Source organism: Micromys minutus, assembly GCF_963924665.1.
Source record: "Micromys minutus genome assembly, chromosome: 21".
Lineage (NCBI taxonomy): Eukaryota > Metazoa > Chordata > Mammalia > Rodentia > Muridae > Micromys > Micromys minutus.
In genome coordinates, this window is record NC_137956.1 from 975,476 (window position 1) to 998,446 (window position 22,971).

The 22,971-nt window shown below is 44.2% G+C and overlaps 1 protein-coding gene across 1 annotated transcript; it reads right to left on the bottom strand.

Moving 5' to 3' along the window:
* Positions 1–1,448: 1,448 nt before the first annotated feature.
* APH1B (aph-1 homolog B, gamma-secretase subunit) lies at positions 1,449–19,900 on the bottom strand. Its single transcript, XM_080934418.1, has 6 exons — positions 19,734–19,900; positions 18,376–18,546; positions 14,228–14,298; positions 13,229–13,351; positions 6,928–7,055; positions 1,449–5,072 (listed from the first exon to the last, which is right to left on the bottom strand). Exons 1-6 carry the CDS (start codon positions 19,844–19,846, stop codon positions 4,905–4,907), a joined length of 774 nt encoding a protein of 257 aa, XP_080790544.1. The 5' UTR covers positions 19,847–19,900; the 3' UTR covers positions 1,449–4,904.
* Between the last annotated feature and the right edge of the window lie 3,071 nt (positions 19,901–22,971).

Sequence of the window (22,971 nt, forward strand, 5' to 3'; positions counted from 1 at the left end):
GGGAGGGAGCAAAGACTGAGGGAATGGCCAACCAATAGCTGGCTCAACTTGAGACCCATCCCGTGTGCAAGCACCAAACCCTCTCACTATTAATGATATGACCCCATTCATTTCATCTAAAATTTAAAAATATTATTTGTAATTATGCACATGCATATATGCCTATATGTAGCATGTGAGCTACATACACTTGTGAGCACAGATGCCCACAGAGGCCAGACGTACTGGAACCCTTAGAAGTTGGAGTTCCATATGATTCTGAGCTGCCAGGTTGCTGGGGACAAAGCTTAGTTCCTTTGAGAAAACAGTACACTCACTGTTCTTAACTGCAGAGCTCTCTCCAGCCCCTCAACTAAAAAATTAAATTCACTGACATAAGTTGACCTCCGTATTCCCTTTTTATTAATGTGAGATCTCTAGTAATGTTCCACTTTCTTTGTTTTGTTCTTAGCTATGTTGTTTCTTCTTCCTTTAGCTTTTCCTAATTTTTCATTTTGAACATCTGTATTTATCTAATAAGCCTTTGATGCTAAATACACTCCTCTCTACTCACTTCCCAGGGACTTTGATGTGGTAACTGTTTTCCTTTCTACTGAATTATTCCCATCATAATACATTTCCAACATAGTCACAGCCTCTGTGGCGCCCATCCTCCTCAGGCCCTCCTCTCACTCAGGACAGCAGACTGGCACGCCGTACTCTCTAGAACACACTCCATTTAGGTGATCAGCCTTTTCTCCAGTTAAATTGTCCCGAAAAGGTCACCAGCAAGTTTCATCTCTCTTCACATTACCGTGCTCTGCTTACTCAGCAGTCAGCACGATTTCACTGCCTTTGCTCTTGCTCCCAGCATAACACATCCCCCAGGTTTCCTCCCTCCCTCCCTCCATCCTCCTCCTCCCCTTTCCAGCTCTCACACAGGTTCCTGACCCACGGTCCTCAGCCAGCACCTGTTACTATGTATCTATTTAAACTGATCAGTGCCCTCCGTCCTCCTAAACTCTAAAATGGTATGTATTCAAGCCTTTTATATTATTCATAATTGGTAGCATACATTGTAATTTCCTTAACACAATAGTTACATATATTTGAGGCAGGGTCTCCCTGTAGCTCAAGCTGGTTTGAAGTGACTCACCCTCATAGGCCCTGGGATTACAGGTATGAGCTTCATGACTGGCTAAACCTTAGCTGCTCTAATCGGTATGGTTAGCTGTAAGTTCTCTAGTGACCAAAGACTCTGGTATCTTATTTTGTTTCTTTCATTCTTTACACCCGTCTAAACTGTGTGTAGAAGGCAAACCCCAAGAAAGCACTATGGGCTCCACTTTTTATTTTACACAAATACTTTTTTAAAGTACAGTGTTACAAGATTTACCATGATTTACACTTAAACAACAAATAGCATATACAAGTCACTGAGCCTTAAAGACTTGGGACTCACACGTTAAAATGCCTGTTGAACAGAATCCTAGTGTTCTGCTCAAATGTGAACCATCAGCCAGCTGGGCAGTTCTTCTATTCTAAGTTTTGATGAGTTGGAGACAAAAATATTTATATTTTTCTAGTAGAGGATTCTCACATCTGAGGGCGGTCATCAGGAAATCTCCATTCTAACTAATCCCCAAATAAATGACATCTAGCAAGAGTCACATGACTTTATTGAGGAAGGGCCCGTGGAACTGTAGCCAATCTGGGCTGACATGAGAAATGTGCACCTCCTCACCCGTCTTACAAGCTAGGAGCTCAGAGATATTGGTCCTGATGCTGGATCACCCAGGAGGATCAGTATAAACCTGGAACAGCCTCATCTCACAGAGACAGCTGCCTCCATAGGATTCCAATGGCTGGTCCTCCCGGGGTCCTGACCGCCCATCTGAGGGTGAAGGCCACACACGACCCCTCAGATGCTTCCTCTCCTCACCAAGGGGAGGGAGAGGGAAAAGACTGAGCTACTCAAAGCTGCCAAGTAGAATCTGTAAACCATGCTGCTCCCACCTGCCTGTCTTCAGCTGCTGCTCTGTGATGGTTCACTCTTTCACAATTACTTAGAGATTTGTCAAAGTAAATCTCAGATCTTTGAGGGTTTTTTCACTACTTGGCTTAAGAAGCCTCAAGGAACATCTCTGTGCCAAATTGATTCTGAATACAGTTATGAGACATTCCTTGTAAATTGTAAATTAGCTAATGAGCTTCACTTTGAAATTCTCATAACTAATTGGTGACAAACAACAGAAGGTACAGCCAAGTTTCAAACAAGGCAAGAACTATAGCAGCAGATGCTGAAGGACGGTCCACTCCAAGTGAGGGAGATACAGAGAATGAAATGTTAACAATGTTTTACTGCTCATTGGAAAGAACACAGGTCTGGAAAGTCCTGCTACAGAATGAAGGTCATAACGGTTTAACATATAAAAATGTTATAAAGGATATACATAGATACTGTCCATCTCCTCTAAACATTAAAAAAGACTAAAAGGAAGCCTATTGTCAAACTAAAAAGATAAATATTGTAATCACAGTAAGATCCTTTAGCTAGCACATGCCTATAATCCCCGGCAAGATTTCAGTGCCACACCTACTGGTTACACCTGATTTGACACAGGGCTGAAGCTAATGTAACAAGAACTAGGTGTGGAAGCCTCTCTCACAGTACTTACACTGACTGGAACAAAAGCCCACTCCATGCAGTCTGAAGACACGGTCCTCACTTCCTTTGAGCACACTTCATCGGGACTCTCTGGAAGGCCACTGCTACCGCCCTGCTAGTCAGGCAAGCAAAGGAACACACAGGTGGCACACGGCTCCAGTAATGAGCACTGCTTCAGACAAACTCAGGATAAATGTGGCTCATATTAGGCCGTAACTGAACCTGTCACTGCTATTAACATGGCTAATAAACCTGGTACTGAAGCAATAAAACAATATTCGAAATTTCAAGGTGGACTTTATGTGCATTTTTTCAGCATACAGCACCCAGGCTCCTCTTCAGTTATTCATGTGTAAGACTCCCTCCCTCAGGCTTCCCAGGTAAAGTGCAAAGCAGGCTATTGAGGCAGCTCTGCCTGAGCTACAGAAACGCCCATGGTATCAGAACAACCACAGCCAATAAGTTCCTCAACCAAGTTTCACTAGGCAATTTTCCTTTTCGTGTGTTGGTTCAGCTGTTGTTGGATATCCTGCCTGTGTGGGTATGTGAATACAGTTGCCATTGACAGCCAGATGCCTAGGTCTCCTGGAGCTGTAGTAGGAAGTGGTTGTGAGCTTCTCAAAGGGGGTTCTGGGAACTGAACTTGTGCCCTCTGAAAGAACAGTATGTGTGCTTAATCAGTGAGCCATCTTTCCAGCCCTTCACCTGGGATTTTATTAATTAAGATTTTATAACTGCCTTGTTTCTGATGTTGTGTGGTACTTAGAGAACTGGCTTAGAGTATAATAATAGTCAGATTCTCAGGTTCTCCATATTTCAGAGAAGCAAACATATCATCAAAATATCTGCATACAAACTGTATAACACAGCAGTAATAACCAACTATGTGTGCTTCTTCCTAGGCTTAATGAGAGAAAATACCATGCTCAGGGAGAAACACAGGCCTGTGGGCATCTTCTTGTTCTTGGCTCTGTAGGTTTACTGTTTGATTTCTATGTCATTGTCTTTCTAGTTCAGGGAAAATCGTCTATGAAGCTACAAACCAGCAAACTCTACCAGAGGCACTGAAATGACATAGAGCAAAGCAACCTTTAAGCAGGTGACTACTGGGGTTTCTGCAGCCGACTGTCGTCTTGCTAGTCCTATGAAGGGAGTGTTGCTTCTGTACTGAAACCTGACAATGAAAAGTTACATACCAGCTTGAAATCTGGGAGCTTAATGTCTACTTCCAATTTTACCATGTACCACTGAGGTGATGTGATGGTGCTGTTTGGTGTCACAGCAGCGAGTGACAAGTGTGACTGTCACATTGCTTTGTGGTTAAGCTGCACTCTCTCAGAGTCCACTGTTCATCCCCCTGCCCAGCTTCTCAGAGAGAAAGCTGGTTAGCTTCACCTTGACAGTCCAGCTTCTACACCATGGCAGATTTAAACTGGGGAGGCTCACACACTTGGCACATCTAGCTCCTCCCAGGTAAATCAGCATATAATCGATCCTAAGAGCCTGGATTTATACTCAAATATATAAGTTACTACCTGAGGAAGAAAAACTTAAAATGCAAAATTAATAGAAAAAAGGTTTGATATGCACCTTACCTTGGCTAAGTTACAATGTCAGTGTAGGTGACTGCAGTGACAGGTGCAGCCTATGATGCTGGTGAAGGTTACAAACCCATTCACAGACAGACAGTTACTCTGTGACTTCAGTACATAACAAGACACGGGCTACCCAGGTTACCACATTCAGAGAGTTAGTGTAGGTGACTGCAGTGACAGGCATAGCCTATGATGCTGGTAAAGGTTGCAAACCCATTCACAGACAGACAGAACAGCCCTTTTACTCTGTGACTTCAGTACATAACAAGACAAGCGCTACCCAGGTTACCACATTCAGAGATTTACTTGCTCAGCAGAGGTTAGCTTAGGAGACAGATACAGAAGTACCTTTGGGTATTCTCTGGAACTTCCCACTGGACCCCAGGGATTCTCAGCTGTGCCCCACATCCAGGATTATCAACACTGGAGGGGAAGCCCAGAAGCATCAGTCTTTGTTTTCCCAGATGCACCAGATGTGCAGCCAGGCCGCAGGCCACACGGCAGCTCTTCCAGAGGCTGCTATGTGAAAGCACAGGACACTTATGGGCTAGACAGCTCTGCTGCTTCAAAGTTCCAACAGAAAGGGGTCGTGTTAGAAAAGGGCACAGTCGCTATTCCTCTAAAGACACAGGCTGCTGTTTGGATGTGCCAACTGTCAGAGCTTATCTGGAGCGTTGGCTGTAAAGAAGAAAGTCCTTGTCTTGGCAGAGCAGGCAGAGTTTCAACCTTCGGCAGCTGCCTCCAGCCACATAGAATGCCCAGATCCCCATGAGCACCATGATTATATACGCTGCTCCCAGATTCACTTCAGAATGAGCACTTAGGAAGGTCTGCAAGGGAAAAACAAGTCAGCTGGGTAAAGGCAAAGCTTAATAAACGTGTGCAATAAACAGAGATGGAGGAAAATGCACAGTGCTCCCACTAGCTGGACTGTCTCACACACAGGAGATGGATGTCATCTCTCTGTCAGGAAGGCACAGCAGACAGTGGGCTGTGAACCTGCCCTTTGCTTGACTCCAATGGCAACCCAGGAGACAGCTGATAGGCAGAAATTAAGGGAAAACTTAGCAGGAAACACGTGGAGCCCATGCCTAGTTACACCCATTTCTGTGTTAAGTTGGCTCTAGGGATTTACCAGACAGTCAGGTACATCTAGGTTACTTTAAAATGCATCACTAGTGCCCAAAGGAACATGAGGAAACGGCGTTAGTTTTTGGCTGTGCACTGTCTATGGATTCCAAAAGTTTACTCGTTACAGGACTCTAACGGCAACATAGCTCAGTGGCAGAGCACATGTTTATTAAGTGTGAAGCCTGGATTCAATCCCAACACCACAGCACGACTGACAGTGCCGAAGGGTGCTGTGCCCGAAATCACTGAGGACAGGGCTTGGATCTGATGGGACCAATATGCTCATGAGTAACAGGTACTGAGGACATCAGTTAACTGCGGTCCATGATCACTAAGACACAATATAACAGTTGTGACAAATGCTAGGATGAGAATGAGGTGACAGAGGCCCTGAGAGAGTGGCACTCAACCAGAGACAGATAAGAACAGTCCTGTGCAGGCTGGCCATGGAGGAGCAAGGTGAGGACAGGGCTGGGGACAGCTGAGAATAGATCCAGAGGAATCCAGTCTAGGAATGGAGGAGCAGATGAGGTCAGGCAACGGTGAGCCGTGGCTAACCATGTGAATGTTTCTCTGTGCAGTGCAGGGTCATGTAGACTGTCTGGATTGGGATCACAGGGACTGTGAGTCAGCAATGAGGAGCTGCACTGCTTAGGAGCAGACAGGATGAGCTCACAGGGCTCAGGATGGGCTCAATGTGAGGAGGAGCCAACACTGGCCCCTGGATTTCTGGTCCTAGCCCTTGAGCACACCCTCGCCTCCTCTTCCTCTCGTGCATCCCTGACTCTGTGGGAAGCACTGTGGGCTCCACCGCTGACACCAGCATCTTGAGTCCACCATTTCTCCTGCTTCACTGCTAATTCCTCCCAGTCCCTGCCTTCCCTCTGAGGTGGCCTCTCTGCTTTCCAGGGGTACATGCCAAGGAGCCCTTGTGGGGGTCAGAAAACCAGCAAATGTTGTTCTCAGCAGGGTAAACGCAGGAGAGCAAGTTGGTTCTGGAAGCACTTTTCCAGGCTGCTGAGGCCTGATTGGTGCTAATTAGCATGGCTGTGGAAACCATGTGATATTAGTGGGAGACTCCCTTAGGAGTTGGTGGTGAGAGGGAAGTGGGTGGTTTGGAGGTCACAGCCACATCTAGAAAATGTATCTCTTTGGCGCTTCCTCTGAATAAACACAGGTTGTTATGAGAGTAGAAGAAAGGAACATGGGCACTGAGGAGACTGAGGCAGCAGGACGCTGAAGTCAGTCTACCTTCCTTGTGATTACCAGGCTAGCCTGTGCTATGGACTACAAACGACCTTTACCTTTTCCTGTCACAGCATGGGAAACTTGACCATACATCCACTAAAGGACAGGCATCGGGAAAACCTCTCATGAGACAACCCCCATACTGACAGTGACTGTCACTCTCCTAAAACTGGCAGGACCATGTCACAGGGCTTCCCTGGTTTGCACTCATGTCCCCATGAGCCTGCACCTGTCCTGGGGTGGGAACCTCTTCCAGACGTCTACACTGGAGCTCTGTAAGCACCCAGGGCACATGCCAGCACTCACCTGGGTGGACACCATGACATGGGTCAGCAGAACTGTGAGGAGGATGTACCACTTATTCCTCTCACAGCCATCAAAAAACACAATGCCCCAGAACACGTGCAGCATTATGATCACCAGCGTCATGAAAGCTGAAAGACAGGTCAGCAGTTAGTGACCAGTGGAACCCCACTACTGCTCACAAGCTCTGAAGGACCCCGGCTGCAGTCACAGAATCTGACACGAGTGCACAGAACTGGCTTTGAGAAGAACTCAAGTTAACTTTCGAAGAAGCATATCTTTCTGGAAGCAGGGTCCGGCTTTGGAGCAGCTTTTCCTCTAGAATATGGCCTGTTTGACATTTGGTTTTCAATGAGGTTCCCTAAGGTATGCAATGAGATTAGTATAAAACCTATACATCTATTTGTTAACAAACATTCACTTCTACATCTACAGGTGGTTTGCTCATATATGTGTCTGCATAGATGCCTAATGACAGAAGAGGTCTGAAGAAGGCACGGGATCTGTGGGAAGGAATTATAGACAGCTGTGAGCTGCTTTGTGGGTCCTGGACATTGAATGTGGGTCCTCCAAAGGAACAGCCAGCCTGCTAACCACTAATGTATCTCTCCATCTCTCCAGCCCCAACACAGCTTATTTTGAACTGGCCTAGAGCCCCACTAAAACAGAACTTTCTCACCTGAATGAGCATCCCCTGTCTAATAGTCTGCACTGAGTGGGGCATTTTCTTTAAAATGTTTTAAAAAGAATGGGTAAAAAAAAGAGTGCAATTAAAGATCACTCTAACTATCCAAGATTCTTCTTGTGTCCTGTGTCCTCAGGTAACATTTTTTGTTTAAAGCAGCAGACAAGTCCCATATGTCGTGTTCAGTTTAACATGAAAAAGCAGACAGATTCCCTTTCCTGCCACATAGAACAAGACCATGAGCTGTGACCGCAGACAGAAACGTCCCAGGCTAGAGCTCCCTTCCACCCTGCTTGAAGGGGAAATGACTCCATAGAAACGAAGGAGAATAGTTTCATCTGTGTCATCCCAGCAAAAAGTGTAAGCTACACCTCACACTCTATCTACACCCCAACCCAGTTAGTTCTCAGGTCGAGGGGTCACTAGCCGGGGACTTGTTATCATTGCAGCTGACTGGTGCCCATCCACCCATGAATCAGCAGCAGTGGGGCAGAGGCCCTGCAAAGCCGGTTTAAACAGCCTTCTTAGAGAACCCAGGCATGGTCACGTTTAGAATCCTGACCAGCAGGCATTCTTCAAAGTGTGCACGAGGGGACACAGAATATTTACACTAGCACTGCTGCGGTAACAGTGTCCACCTTACACAACAGATATGAAAAGTCCCTGTTCTCACAATGTGAGCTACTGTATGTGACCCACGGCATGGAGTACCTCGAGAACATGGGGCTGACGGAGGGCAAACATACTGTGAACATGCATATTACCCACATGAAGTAAGAAACCCACAGAACAACATTAAAAGGCATAACTGGTGTGGCTACAGGACAGTAGGCTGTCACATCTCTGTGAGTGTCTTTATGACAGGCTCTAGCAGATCACACTAAAAGGATTCAGTTCAGGTCCAGCCATCATTCTGAAGAGGACAGTTCCTAAGGACAGATGCCTGCCAGTGGTGTGACACTGAGCACTTAAGATGTCCAGGGACTGCCGTTAGTGTTTAAATATATCTGAGTAAAAGACCAAGGTAAAAACTCAACAGTGGGGATTCTTTTTAAATCACAGTGTTTCTAGATGCCAATCAAATACCAAGGGAAATCACCATCACAGGCATTTGGCCTCTGCTTGGCAACCTCTGCTTGCCCTTCTTTCTGGGCATTGCCATGGGTACTAAGATCAGCTAAGTGTGCTCCCAGGGTTAGCTAGAGCCCAGCTACTTGGGAAATGTTCTTACTGGTGGCATTTTCAGACCGTTCTTATTCAAAATAGTTTTATCCTGCAAGCTTCAGACAAGTATCCTCTGGACCTCAATGACCCTGATCTTGCTTCCAAATTCTAGATCTGACCGTCTTGATCCTTCCTGCTAAGAAGTATGATGGACTGACTTTGCCTCCATTTTCAAGTCAGATGTATCAGAGCAGCATTGCACATTTTTATCATAAACACCGAGATGTGTTTATATATGCTGGTATATTAGGAGGTAGAGACAGAATTAGAAGGCCCAGACCTTCAAGGTCAGTTTGATTTGTTTAGTCAATATTAAGTCATACAAAGTAGAATTTAGCTCAAAGGTAAGGAGTTTGCTAAGCAGGCCTGTTAATGGTAGAGAATGTTAGGATGTTTGTTCACCAGGCTTGAGCATCATAGGCTCCATTCCCATGACAACAGTAACAATCCTGACCTAAAACCAAGCACTATGGCCTCTTTCCATATTACAGAACATGCCTCTAACAGACAGCTCAAGTGGACACAGGGTCCCAGACACTGACAGACTCTGGTATACCATACAGCTCACACAGTTCTCTTTTAAGAAAGCATCATTCTTCCAGTTTGGCAAAATGACTCCTGGTCACAACTCTTTGAAAAAACCAACAACCCTGGTGTACTTAAAATAATGATGGCAATGTTTTTAGTGTGTAAATCTGTTATCTGCTAGTCTCCAGATGTACATTATCCTGTCTGTTTACACTGTGTAACCTAGTGAGGAGGTGTTTGAGAAAGATAGCATGTATAAAATGCATAAGCCTAATGTTCATATAAGTTAGAGGAATCTACTATTCCAGGCTGACCCTTCTTCAGGCATTAGCAGAGCTGGATTCATGCTATTGTAAAAGAGCCCTTGTTTATTAATCTCTGTGTACAGAGTAACGTTCACTGCAGACACCCAGTGCTTCTGCAACAGTGCAGGAGGAGAGAACTGACCCTACACGTTGTTCTCTGACCTCCACATGTCTGCCATGACACCCAGAAGTAAGTTCTCAAATGAATCCGTCCTCTGTGCTGCCAGCAAGTTCACCTACGAGAACACCTTGGACTTTCTGAGGCATATAGATACAGTTCAGACCCTTTAACTCTGGCCACAAGCTAAGGGAAAGAGTGATAATGGATCATGTTTATTAATGTTGCTTCCACATCTCCATAGCCAATTACCTTTGCAAATACTGACCTCCAGTTCAGCTCCATTCCCATGTAAAATCAGACAACCGGACTCACACTTGGCTATTAGGCCCATCCCATATCACAGAATGGCCTCTAACAGGTGGCTCACAGTGCCAGCACAGGGGGACTCCCATGATTGAGTCACCTGTGCTCTCATCAGGACAAGTCTAATTCTGCCAGGTGGGCAAGATGACCCTGGGTAACAACTGTTCAAAAAGAACAACCCTGGTGTACCTAAAATATACTTTGGGCAATGCCTTTGCTATATAAATCTCCCAATTGCCAGATTTGCTTCTTGTCTTGTTTAAATCTTTCCAAGTGTAACCTGGGGTTAGGACCCAAAGAAGATTTAAGGTTGACAGTGTATGTGGAATGTATATGCTGGTATATGCTGGTCTATATAACCTGGTAAAATTTTCTGTTTGAGGCTGGTTCCCTTTTGTGCATTAGCCGGAACAAGTCACACACTGTTGTTAAGGAGGAGATTTTTCCTTCACAATATCTAAAGTGTGCAGAGTAATTCCTCACAGGTGATGCATATCAATTCTATTCCACAACAATACAAGAAATTACAGTGTGAATCCTTCTTCTAGAAATCCGGCCATACAGCCTGAATTGTACACTGCGACTCCCATTAGCAGAGATGGGGGGAGGTTGCAAGGGGAGGTTCAGGAGAGGCCTGGCATAGTAGAGTCGGAACTAACCAGAAGTGGTTGTTGAACAAGTCCACAAATGCCAGGATTCCTAATACACATATCCACACAGCTGCAGAACCACATGTGTTCTAGTTGAGCTTGTTGAGGAAAGCTAGACTAATAAACCTAGGGTGGAATTTTCCCCTTAAAATTTTTATAGAAAAAAAGTTTTCTATAGTACTGAGTTTAGTTTCATTTGATGCTTAATTACTCTGGGCATTCTTTTTTTCTCCATTTTTCATTTTCGTTAGGCAGTGTTTCACTATGTAGCTCAGCCTGGCCTCTAACTTATGGGGATCCACCTACCTCCACCCCCACCCCACCTAAGTCCTGAGATTAAGCGTATATTTACCGCCATGGCCAGCCTTTGGTCATCACTCTGTCCTTTCTGAAAGAACTGGGAATGGAGGCTGCAGGGCCTCTTCTTCCACTTGGAACATCCCTCCCTGCAGCCTTTGTTTGTTGGCCTTGGTATTAATCATCTTTAAGTAAATTCCTATTCAAATGGCACCTCCTCTATAAACTGAAACTAGTGTTTCTTTTTCAGGAAATATTTTTAATTGCCCTCTTATAACAAAGGTCTCCATGGGGCTCTGGGCATGACCATGAATAAGATAGCCTTAGCTTTTGCTTATATCGGTTAGCACACAACTGGGGAGGGGGACATTAAACAATAGTCACATCAGTCATTCATAGTTGGGGTACACATGACAAAGGCAAAGAGCTTCACTGTTGCCATGTGAGCCAATGCCTGTCTTCCTCTCTGTAACACACTATGCTTTGTGTTTGGTCTGATTCCATCACGGGCAGAAGGCAGGGAGAATCCTTCAATGGTTATTTAAAGAACACATAGTTAAACAATGCCAAGGGCTTGGCCCTGAGTATTGAATGAATGACTTAGGATGTGACTTGAACTTGGAACCCCAATCCCATACTTCCTTCCCTAGCAAACTTTTGGGAAATGGCAGAGTCTAAATTACTGCTGGCCTGCTCCACAGATAACAAAGGACTAACACAATCATTTCCTAAACTATGCCTGTCTGTATATATACATACAAATCCATGTAGATACAGGTGCAGTGCAGTATGTGCGTGTTAACACAACTGTCATAGATAGAGATGCTAATTAACAGCCCCACACCCCTTACTTAATCTAATTACCATTTTATGCACAAATCTACTTTTCCAAGCCACTCTATGCTGGCCTTGAAAACAGCTGGTTTTCTAAAGGGAGTTGGCACCATCTAGAGGACAGAAGCCAGCAATACAGGAGGATGGAAAGATAAAAAAGTTCCTTAAACAGTGTAAACTGTAAGAAAATTCACAAACCCGAAGCAGACGTTAGCTATAAAAACTACATTTGATTCGTTTATTAAAACTTAACATTATTTACGCTTAAATTTTATGTCAGAAATATTCCAGTTTAGGAATATTCACAAAGGTAATCTGCTCTGTTGGGGGCAACATTAAACATGGGCTATTAACACACTTCCCCTTAACTCAGAGCTGGAGGTACAGGGTCTGAACTGCATGCTGTAGGCCTCAGAAAGTCAGGCCTTTCAAACAGGGACGATAAACTTGCCGGCTGCACGGGGAAGGGGTGGGTTCACCTGAGGGGATGACAATGCTGATGTCCACAGGAGAGGCTAAGATTTGAACCAGCAAGTTAACAGAGGTGTAGGACTGTCACCAGGCTCTAAGCTACTGCAGTTTTAAAAACTGGTCATCTCTCTGTGTAACCCTTTTATTTTTTAGTCATACTTCCCTAAAGATGGTTAGCTCCCTAGTGAACTTTAGCTTGGGTCTGAACACAGATTTAATTGGAAAGATAGATATGTGAGTTCTATGATATAACTTCTGTGGGTAAGAAAATTATCAATACAACATGTTTTCCTGTATTTTAAACAAACCTGAAATTTAATAAAAATAGTTGTGATCACTGTTGCTGTGAGTGGAAAGCACCGTGAAAACAGCTGGTCCTTTCTTTAACAGTATCTTTGGATAAAGGAAAATTAACCTACCATTTCTTCTCTCTGAATTTAAAGATTAAATCATACTACCTAAATCTAAAACACACTGAGATATAGATCAAATATTAAGACTTTGAAGTGGGAGTCATGTATTTAATCCCTAGCACTAAGTAAGGAAAAACCCATTAAGGCTAATGGGCATACATTGAAGATAAATATAAAATTCCAAAAACAAAAAGACTATATCTCATAAAAATTAACTGCTAATATTTCAAAATACTGCAAAATTTTAGAATGACAAAGATATTTGTATTTTGCATGATAAATTGCTGTAATGTTCTAACGCACCAATCAAACCCATGTCCCCACTCCCAAGTCTGTCACTTAGAGTGCCTAAGAATATCTTGGCTTTAAAAAGCTTAACAAATGATCATTCAGGTGAATTCTGAAGCCAATGCATGCAACACAGATGATCCCTGCACAGCAGAGCCCTGCACATGCGCAGCTCTGACACATACCTGAGTTAAGGAAGAACTGAGGAGAATCACCATGAATGCCCACTGTGCCTGGCCCCAAGGAGTTAGACAGGGTGTTCACAAAGGAAAACACTCCGCTCATGATTCCAAAGCCCAAGCCAGAAACTAAAGAGGAAGAAAACACCGGTAAGGCCTTTTCCTGTTATGAGTTCAGTTCACGTCTCACTGGCAAGGACTGGGGAATCCTATTTCACGGCAGGGGACAGGGTCTGCTTTCTCAGCATGTGTGAGCAGGGGGGTACACAGAAGGGACTAGAGAGGAAGAGGAGGGCTGTGTGCCGAAGGCCTGGCTTTGGTTTATTGTAGCCTTACTGTGAGGGAGTAACTGACTGCAAGGTGAGATCCCTGGGCCGGACTGAGCTAACACGACCTAGAGACCTAGATCCAGTGAGCAGGTGAGTGTGAGTGTGTGTGAGCATGGGTACATGCGTGCATCTCTGTGTATGTCTGTGCTACATGTGTACTTGTCTGTATGTGTCTGTGTGTGTCTTGCTACAAGTGTATTTGTATATGTGTTACATGTGATGTGTGTGTCTGTGCTACATGTGTGTGCATGTAGATATGTATACTGGTGCCTGCATACCATGTACAGGCATGCACATACACATGTATGTGTGTGTTAGTGTGTGTGTGCTACATGTGTATGTGTGTAGACATGTACACTGGTTCCTGCATGAGTTTACATATACCATGTACAGGCATGCACATACACATGTGTGTGTGTGCTACATGTGTATGTGTGTAGACATGCACACTGGTTCCTGCATGAGTTTATGTGTATCATTTGCTTGCTCTGCAGGTGCTGTTTCCCTGGAGCTAGAGTTAGAGGCTGTGAGGCACTCTGTGGTGCTGGGAACTGAACTCAGGTCCTCTGCAGGAGCAGTATGTGCTCTTCACTGCTGAGCCGTCTCTCCAGCACGTCTATTATGTTTATCATGACACCACAGGGTCTAACTTACCATAGGCCAAGGTCTAACTTACCATAGGCCAACAGTCGCATTGAGGGTGCTGTCTCCTCGGGGTTTATGCTTTTCAAACCCTCGCTGGCTTTTCTAAAAGGAAAATACCTTTTTAATATTTTGTTTTTGTTTTTAGCTTTTTACCAAGTAGTATATGAGGCAGGCATATACCATTCAGAACTAGATTAATGAGGCTTCTGATCAGGCTACACTCTAACTCCAGAGTCCATTTACCTAAAACTCAGCACATTTCAATAACTTCATTCAAAGGAGATTTATACTCACCTTTTCTAGCTGAGGTTTCCATAAGAGGGAAAACTAAAAATATTTATCATAAGCCAATAGGGATTAAACTCAATGGGAATAATAGCAATGTTTTAATTTCTGAGATCGATAAATATTTATCTCATTATTCCGAGGGATCTACCACTTTGAATTTTTTCTTTTTAAAACTCTGCTATCCTCATGTCCCAACTTGTTGGCATTTTCCACTGTGGTAATATTCTCCCGGCCTCCCTTCTGTCTTCCAGTCCAAAGAACCAATTCCTTCTCACCCTTCCAGGGTCATTTTTTTCTTTTGATGTAGTAACTAAGCCCATGCCTCACACGTGCGAAGAACAAGAGCTATCACTGAGCAACACCTGGAGCCTGTCCCCAGCTTTTCCTACTCCTCCCCAAAGCAAATTATTAAAATAACTGATATACTGAAGAGATAATATCTCATGTTTCTACTTAATCATACTGCAGTCTTGTAATTTGAACATATTTTACATATTTGATTAATATTTCCAACTAAACCTTAGGAGAAATGCAGTCTGATATCATTCTAATATGCTATATGATAAAAATGCTGCCTTTAGAATAGAATATAAGTACTTAAATGAAAAGTAAATACTTCTTAGTAAGAAATCAATCCAGAGTGATCCTACCTACAGTCCTGTTACAGCCAATTCACAGGTATACCAAAACTCTGCCCTGCTCCCTGCATTACCATTCAGACACAGTCTGGATGCTAAGTGTGGTTCATTACACCACTGTCTCTGTTGCCCAGAAACTCTGAAACCACTTACAAGCCAATTGAAAGTATATTCAAATTATACTTGCTGTAAAGTTTATCTACCAAAGTAGCAAAAGAACCAATACTTTGAAGTGACCCGTCAGTCAGTGCTGAAACAAAAGGAGGTGAGATGAACTCTAAGAACAGGCAAGTCAACCAGAGTATACTTACTCCCCAGCCTTCGTGTGAATGCGAACTTTAGGAAGCCCAGTGTAGGGCTCGGGTTTGTAGTTGTAGCATTTGGGAGGTTGAGTAATAGAACTACTGGGTGTTCAAGGCCAACCTAGGCTATACAGTGATTTCATACTCAAAAAGCCAACATAAAATACATTTCAGAATATCAAGGAACAGATACTTATTACTCTTGGTCTATTTATTACATAAGTATAGAAATATCATTGGTTTATTAGTAACTGTTCTGATGATGTAGAATTCAACCAAAATAGCCATATGCATAGTGCCCTCTGCTTTTCTAGAATCAAAAAGAACAATTTGCTATTTCATTGTTATCCACTTGCAAGCATTGTTTAGTAGGAAGGATGTGACCCAGATATTTATGTGACTGTCTCTGGAGCAGAAACCAACTAAATTTATAGTTTCCTTAATAAAATAGACCTTCCTTTCAAGGATTACTTTTAAATATCAGTTAAACCGTATGAGTTATACAACAGGAATAATCTATATCAACAAATATACCAGTGCAGTTTAATCAATAAGTTGGGAGAATTTGTTTTGTGTACGTTGGTTTTCTCTATTGGATACGCTGTGGTCCTGCAATCAGGAAGATATTAAGTTTCTAGGCATGGTGGCCCAAGTCTGAAATCCCAGTAAGGTCAGAAGTTCAAGGCCATTCTCAATTATATACTGAGTTGGAGGCCATGTGAGGACACAGGAGACCCTGTTTCAGAATAAAATAAAGCAAAATAAAGCAAAACAAAAGATCTCAAATGTTGTATTTCTATAAAGAACCCTTGATAATCTCACTCTCGTATATGCACACAAAAAAGGATAAACAAGCCATAGGTGGCAGACTACCCCTTTAATCCTTGCACTTAGGAAACGGGCAGCCGATCTGTGAGTTTGAGGCCAGCCTGGCTTACGTAGTAAACTCCAGGCCAGTCAGTGTTACACAGAGAGATGCTGTCTTAAAAACCAAATGAGAAATGATTTATCAACAGTTTCACAAATTCTATATTGTAAAATTTGAAACTTTTAACTTTTGTTCCTGGGAACCTTAACAAATATTACAGAATTTAGACTCCAGCGAGCAGATAAGACAGCCCACCTATCAGTCATGTTTTGTGCATTCTCACTTCCTAATGTTGACAGGGAGCTGTCAGTGCTGCAACCTTTCCTCTCTTGAAACTGCCACACAGCATGAGGAAGTTTACTCCACTTCTGGACTTCTGTATGTAAGACATTTGAGGATTTTCTTTTTGTTTGGTTGGTTTTTGAGCAGGTCTCATTTAACTGGCTGGCCTCATTATCATGACAGCTAAGAGTACAGGTGTGTCTCACTGTGCCCGTTTTATCATTGCTTAGCTGGGGGTGTTGTTAGTCTATTTAGAAAACAGCTCTGGTCACAGGCACTGCTTAGGTGACACCATAGTAAAAGAAGGGAATAAACCAGGTGCTGACAAAAGGTGGGACATCCACTGCCAAAGGGAGAACAGAGCTTAGGAGCAACAGCCATGCCTTGAACTGAGGAATGCTGAGCCTTGACAGGAGCCCTGTGACAATCATGTGGCTGAGATTTCAATGGCTCGGGCCAAAAGTAGAATCCTTTTGATTATTCAACTAAAAATGTACAGTTAAGATTCAGATTGTAGGCTGAGGGTGAGAGGTATGGATTGTTTGTCTCTCATGTGCAAGACCCTGCTCTTCATCCTAAGTACTTTAAAATAAAAACAACAATAGATTAAATCTTTGGATGATAGTAACCCACTTTTGCATATCACAAGCATTTGACACAATTAGATGTCTTCCCTGTAAAAAAAAAAAAATGCTACTTTTTGTTTCTTTGAAAGTTCTGGACTTTTTCATGGCCACCATACCCAGCTTAAAATGTCCCCTTTTCCCACTCTTTCTTTCATTATTTAAAACATTACTAGAAATCAAACCCACCCCCCACCAGGGTTCTTGGCATGGACTCTACCAACTGAGTTGCATTCCCAGTCCTTAACATGACTTTTAACATTTATTTAATGCTCTTTAAGTTTTTCCAGAGACTACAAATTTTCATCTTAAACCTTTTCAAAAATATATTGTTAAAGTTCCATTTATTTATTAATTATTTTCTGTGTGTACGGACTCCTGAGTGCACACATGCCAGAGCACACATGAGAGGGTCAAGAGAGAACTGGAAGTCTGTTCACTTTTTCCACCTTTAACTGGGTGCTAGGCATTGAACTCAGGTCACGGGCTTGGTGGCAAGCACTTCTACCACTGCACCATCATCTTGACAGGCCCTCCAAAGCTGTGGTCCTTGCTACTAAGAAACGGCTTCCCGGTTTTCGATTTGTAACTTAAATTGCCTCGTTATAAAAAGGAACCTAATATCTACCGCTAAAAGCAAAGTATTTTTTTTAATCCAGAATAATAACACATTAAGAAATCAAACAATCAGAAGCATGTTCAAGGTGTTGCTGCTGAGGTTCACTTTAGGTTTTATCTATGAACTTCAAGGAGAGTCCGAATGGCAGAAATAAAAACAGGGCAGGACATTTATCACTCCACTGACCCTTACTATCGAAGCAGAGCTAACCTCATGACTTCCTGAAAGAACATAGGGCTCCAAGTCTAAGCTCTGATTCAAATTCAGACTCCCAGAGCTCTTACTGCCTCTGGGGATCCAGCTTGCACCACCAGAGCTTCTGTCTCTTAACCACCTTTTTACCAACAAATTGTCTGGCATTGGAAAAATTCTCAGGAAACACTTTTGGGAGGAAGGAGAAAACGGAGGGAAAGACAAGGTAGCAGAGGAGCAGGAGGGCGGACAGGCAGGCAAGCCAGGTTATGAATTTAAATACTCAAATTTTTCAAGCTAGAAATGTAGCAATCACCAAATTGTACTTCAAGTCTAACTAGGAAAATAAAGCAAACACTTAACTTACTTTAACAACCTATAATATGCGAGCCTGAACAGCTCTTGGATACACACAGAGAGCAACACTCCAAAGATGAGCAGGTAATTCCGTACTGGTCCATCTCTGTTGTCAGTAATGACTCTCACTAGGAACCAAAACACGGATGACAGCAGAAGAGACACCAGCCAGAAGAAAGCACTGGAACACAGAAGACAAGCCACAAGTTAACAGATGCATAAAAAACAAATATCTTAATTTTTTTTATTTAGGAAAGAAGTCCTTGAAGTGGTTCTGGATAAGCATTTGCTTCTCAAAGGTTCATTTTTTTCCTAGTGAGAAAAATACTCCAAGAGGAATGTCAGACGTGCTCAACAAGGATGATTCCGTGAGCCTGTCCTGTGCACACTAGGACACTGTCTGCCAAGGACTGGCAAAGAGAGAGTTGGTTACTGACCACTTTTTCTAAGTGATGCTTTGCCTCTTTGGTGTGCCATAAAAATATACAACCAGCGGCGTTACAATTTTCATAACCTCAAAATTTAGTAGAAAATATGAATTTAATGGCTTAGATATCTATAAAGATACGTATCTTTTCTGAAGGAAACAAACTATATTTATTGAGCGCAGCATGGAAAGTTCTGAAGATGTAAACCCATGAATGTTTTCCAGCCCTGGCTCTTACAACCTTCCTGGGGACTTCAAGGACACAGCAAGCTTTACAAGCTTTTGGTTCAACAGACTCTATTGGTTTTTAATGACAATAGCGAAGGAACACTATTCAGTACAGGCAAAAAGACTGGAGTCCCTGGCCTAGCTAGAGAGCTGGCTTGATGCCAAGTCCTGGAAACTGTCTCAGCAGGTGCAAAGAAGCAAGACCACATTCACCAGCTCCATATTTACCAGCTCCATATTTACCAAGTTCTCAAAAGGACGTGCCTGGTCGGGTGTTGCCGCGTTTTCTCAGACTTCCACCTCGGGCTGCACCCCAACCATTACCCAGGGGCCTACAAGAAAAATCTGAGCCCGAACCCCTCACAAGCATTCTGAGTCCAAGAGTGGGGGCTGAGGAGGTGGACAAATCATCCCCAGGTGACTTTAATGGCAGAGAGTGAGAACAATTCTTTGATAAGGCTGAGCACTGGGTGAAATGAGAGATCCCTATGGAAAGACTAAGGCTCCATACACGAATGTATCTACCTATTCCCATCTTAGTCCACAGAAGCCAAGACCCGCAGGGCCCGCCTGCTCAGCCTGAGGAGGCCTCCCCTCCTCTCAGCCTTGGACAGTCCCACAAGCTGGAGCCACGGGGAGATGGGGGTCCGGGGCTCGTGAGAACCCAGGCTGGGGAGGGAGCCCGCGGCGTCCGGGACACAGCGCAGCCTCACCCGGCGATGAGGAAGATGACTCGCAAAGGGTCGGTGGCGATGGTGAAGAGGTAGAGAGCGAGCGCGGGCCCGAAGGCGATGAAGGCGCAACCGAAGAACACGGCAGCCGTCATGACGCCCGCAGGAGCCAGTCCCGGGGGCCTGAGTGGCTCCGAGTGCGTCAGCTGTCTCGGCGGGACGTGGGGCAGGACAGACCAGCCGGGTGCTCAGTCCGGGAAGGGGCGGAGCAGAGTCCGGGAGGCGGGGCCTCGAGGTGGCCCGCGGGGTTTCTGAGCAGAGGGCGGGGCGTACGGCAGGCGGGGCTTCGAGGTGCCTTCTGGCCAATCAGAGCCTGGGGGCGGTGCAGTACACAGCGTGGTTGTTCTCTACTGCCAGTCAGAGCAGAGAGCGGAGCGGAGGTGGAGATGAACCTTGAGGTGCTTCACAGGCAGGACTGGGGCGGGGGCTGGAAAAACAGAGCTTGTAGTGCTCAACGGTCAGTCGTAGAGGGGTGTCCAGATGGAGCTCTAGAGGTAGTTCCAGGAGGTGCTCCAGGCGCTGAGAGAGCAAATGGTAGTGCAGGGTTCGGAAAGCCGTTGTTTGAGGGGCTCAGAGTGCTGTCAGAGCCTGTGCGGGGGGCATCGCTAAACTTGGTAGGCTGTCAGAGCAGCGGTTCCTCGAGGGGCTGCACGTGCTTTCGGAACCGAGGAGGGTCCTCTGAGGGTTGTGTGTGCGTTCAGCGCAGGGGACAGGGCCTCGAGGGGCTTCACAAGCGGTCTGAGCGTGAGGGCAGGCTGGGCAACAACAGGTCTCCTGGGACCCCACGTGCTGTCAGACGGGGGGGGGGGGGGGGGCTTGGGGAGCTGGATAGGCCTTCAGAGCGCTGGGTGCTGAGAATGGGAAGGGTTCCTTTTAAGTTTCTTCTCTAGGTTTCTTAGAGCAATGAAAGTTGCCCACCTAACTGGGTGGGTGCCTAGATCCGAGAGGCAGGCAGTGAGCTACACCGAGCCTTAGATCTGCCAGCGCTGCAAATCCTTATTCCAAAGCATGGCTCACTGCAGACTTAAAGATGTACCCTAGCCTTCTTGCCCATGGGTACACATTGTCACTGGTGCTGGCCAACTAAAGTGGTCTGCTGGAGATCACCAGCGCACTATTGTGCTGAAGGTCAACTGAAGAAAACAGCAGGACAGGGGCAGGGTTCCTTTTAAAGTAAGTATTTTTCCTATGTGCATAGTTGCAGGAATGTGGTGCTCCCATCCTATGTAAGAATCCAGACTGGTTGGGTGATGGGATCATTCCCTATGGAAAAGGCCTGAAATACAGATGTTCTGACCAGCTGATTTCCTTGCCACTAACCCCTTATCTTCAAAAAATTGTTTCTTAAAGACATTCTCTAGTCATATCTGAATTTAAATTTCAGGACAAACAGCCACAGCTATGTTAAAGATTCTACAAGGTTGACATCGACTAATTACAACTTCATGTTTGTGGAGAGTTGAAATGTATAGAGCCAAATTATCCTGTGCTATCTAACCCTTTTCATAGCTGTACATTGCCACCTCTGTATCTGCCCTAATGCCCTTGTGACTATCACATGACATTTTCTCTTCATCTTAACTACTAGCCTTGACAAGCTAAGAATGTCATCAGATTGCAGCATCTGAGACCTGTAGTAGAGATGTCCCTGCTCTGCTCTGACCCACTTACCTGATATTTCTCCGAATACATTTGAAAAGGGCCTTGATTTATTACTTTCTTTTGTTTTATAACTATAAAACCTTTATGTACCCGTTTCCATGTTGGCCATTTCCAGGCAAGACCACTCAAATTTGGCTGCAGAATAAACAGTTTTGAAATGCGAGCTGTGGTTTGCTTGGATATCCTAAAAGCAACAGTAACATCGCCTTGCTTTATTCTCAGTAACAAGTCCATTTCACTGGTGCATCGGTCTTCCTGTCTCATTCTGGAGGGAAAGACTGTTATTTCCCAGTGCCTAGAAGAAACTAAGGACTAGAATAACTGGAGATGAAGGGTAGAAGCATCTGAAATATATCAATTTCATCATTTCTGAGAGGCTTAAGATTATAAAGTTCTCTGGTCATTCATATTTAAAATACATCTTTATTCATGTTACGTGAGAGTACCTCGTAAGTTATCTTGAGGGCCAAACCTGACACACATATACATTCTTGAATAACCAGTACTATAGTCTGAATCTGACCTGTGTCCTTCAGGCAAGTGTGTTTGAACACTTGGTCCCCACCAATCGGCACTGTTGAAGGTTATTGGAGCTTCAGGGGGTAGAACATTGATGGAAAAAGTGGTCATTAGGAATGGGCTTGAGGCGTTGTAGCCCAGTCTGATTTCATTTTCATCATTTACTTCATGATTGTGGATGTAGTGTACCCAGCTGCCTCCCCTTGTCCTGCTCTGTCAGGCTTGGCAGCAATTACCTTCATCTCTCAGCCAGCTCACTGGCCCAAGAACAAGTTTTAAATTACAACTATCACCTCACTCTCTCAGTGCTGTTGTTCACTGTGAAGACTTCTGAAGATCACTGAGTCTTAAAGTTTCTTAAAGACCTACTGTGTGCCTGCTATGTGTCTTACTGAAAACTGAGGATTCAAAAATAAAATTTCAGTCCCATTTCTGTAGGACCTACAAGACTAGAAGTTGACTAACAGGGAAGCTAGACAGGTTATGGTACTATTGTTGTGAAGAAAACAGGGAAAGTTTTCCTCCTGGATCTGTGGTTGCTGGTAGAGGTGCTGAGAAGCAAAGAAGATGGAGCTGAGGTTTGGAAATGGTGTTAATGTACAAGTAGATTGAGGGGCAGAAATCTAAGAGGACACAAGAGGATGAGGTAGAGATACATTTGAAAGATATATCAGGGGCCTGCTGCTGCTTCACCAAATTCCCACAATATATATACTCTTAAGAGGTCTTGACCACATCTGCACAGTTCCTTTTGACATATAAAGTAACTCAGGTTCCAGGGATTAGGACTTTGACCTGCTGGGCTGCATTATTTGTCCTTATTGCAGAAGTCATTTAAAGAGCTGTGAAAAAACGTATTTGGGAAGAGCAGGAATCAGGATGCTGTCACTGAAGTTGAGAGAAGAAAACCTGTCTTTGACAGATGAAACAGGAAAGTTAGTAAGGACAGGGACTAAAATGGTCACTAGTTTGCCAACTAAGCTCTTGCAGGCACAGCATCAATGAAGTTGTGGGGCAGAATCTAGACCAGTTAAGGAAG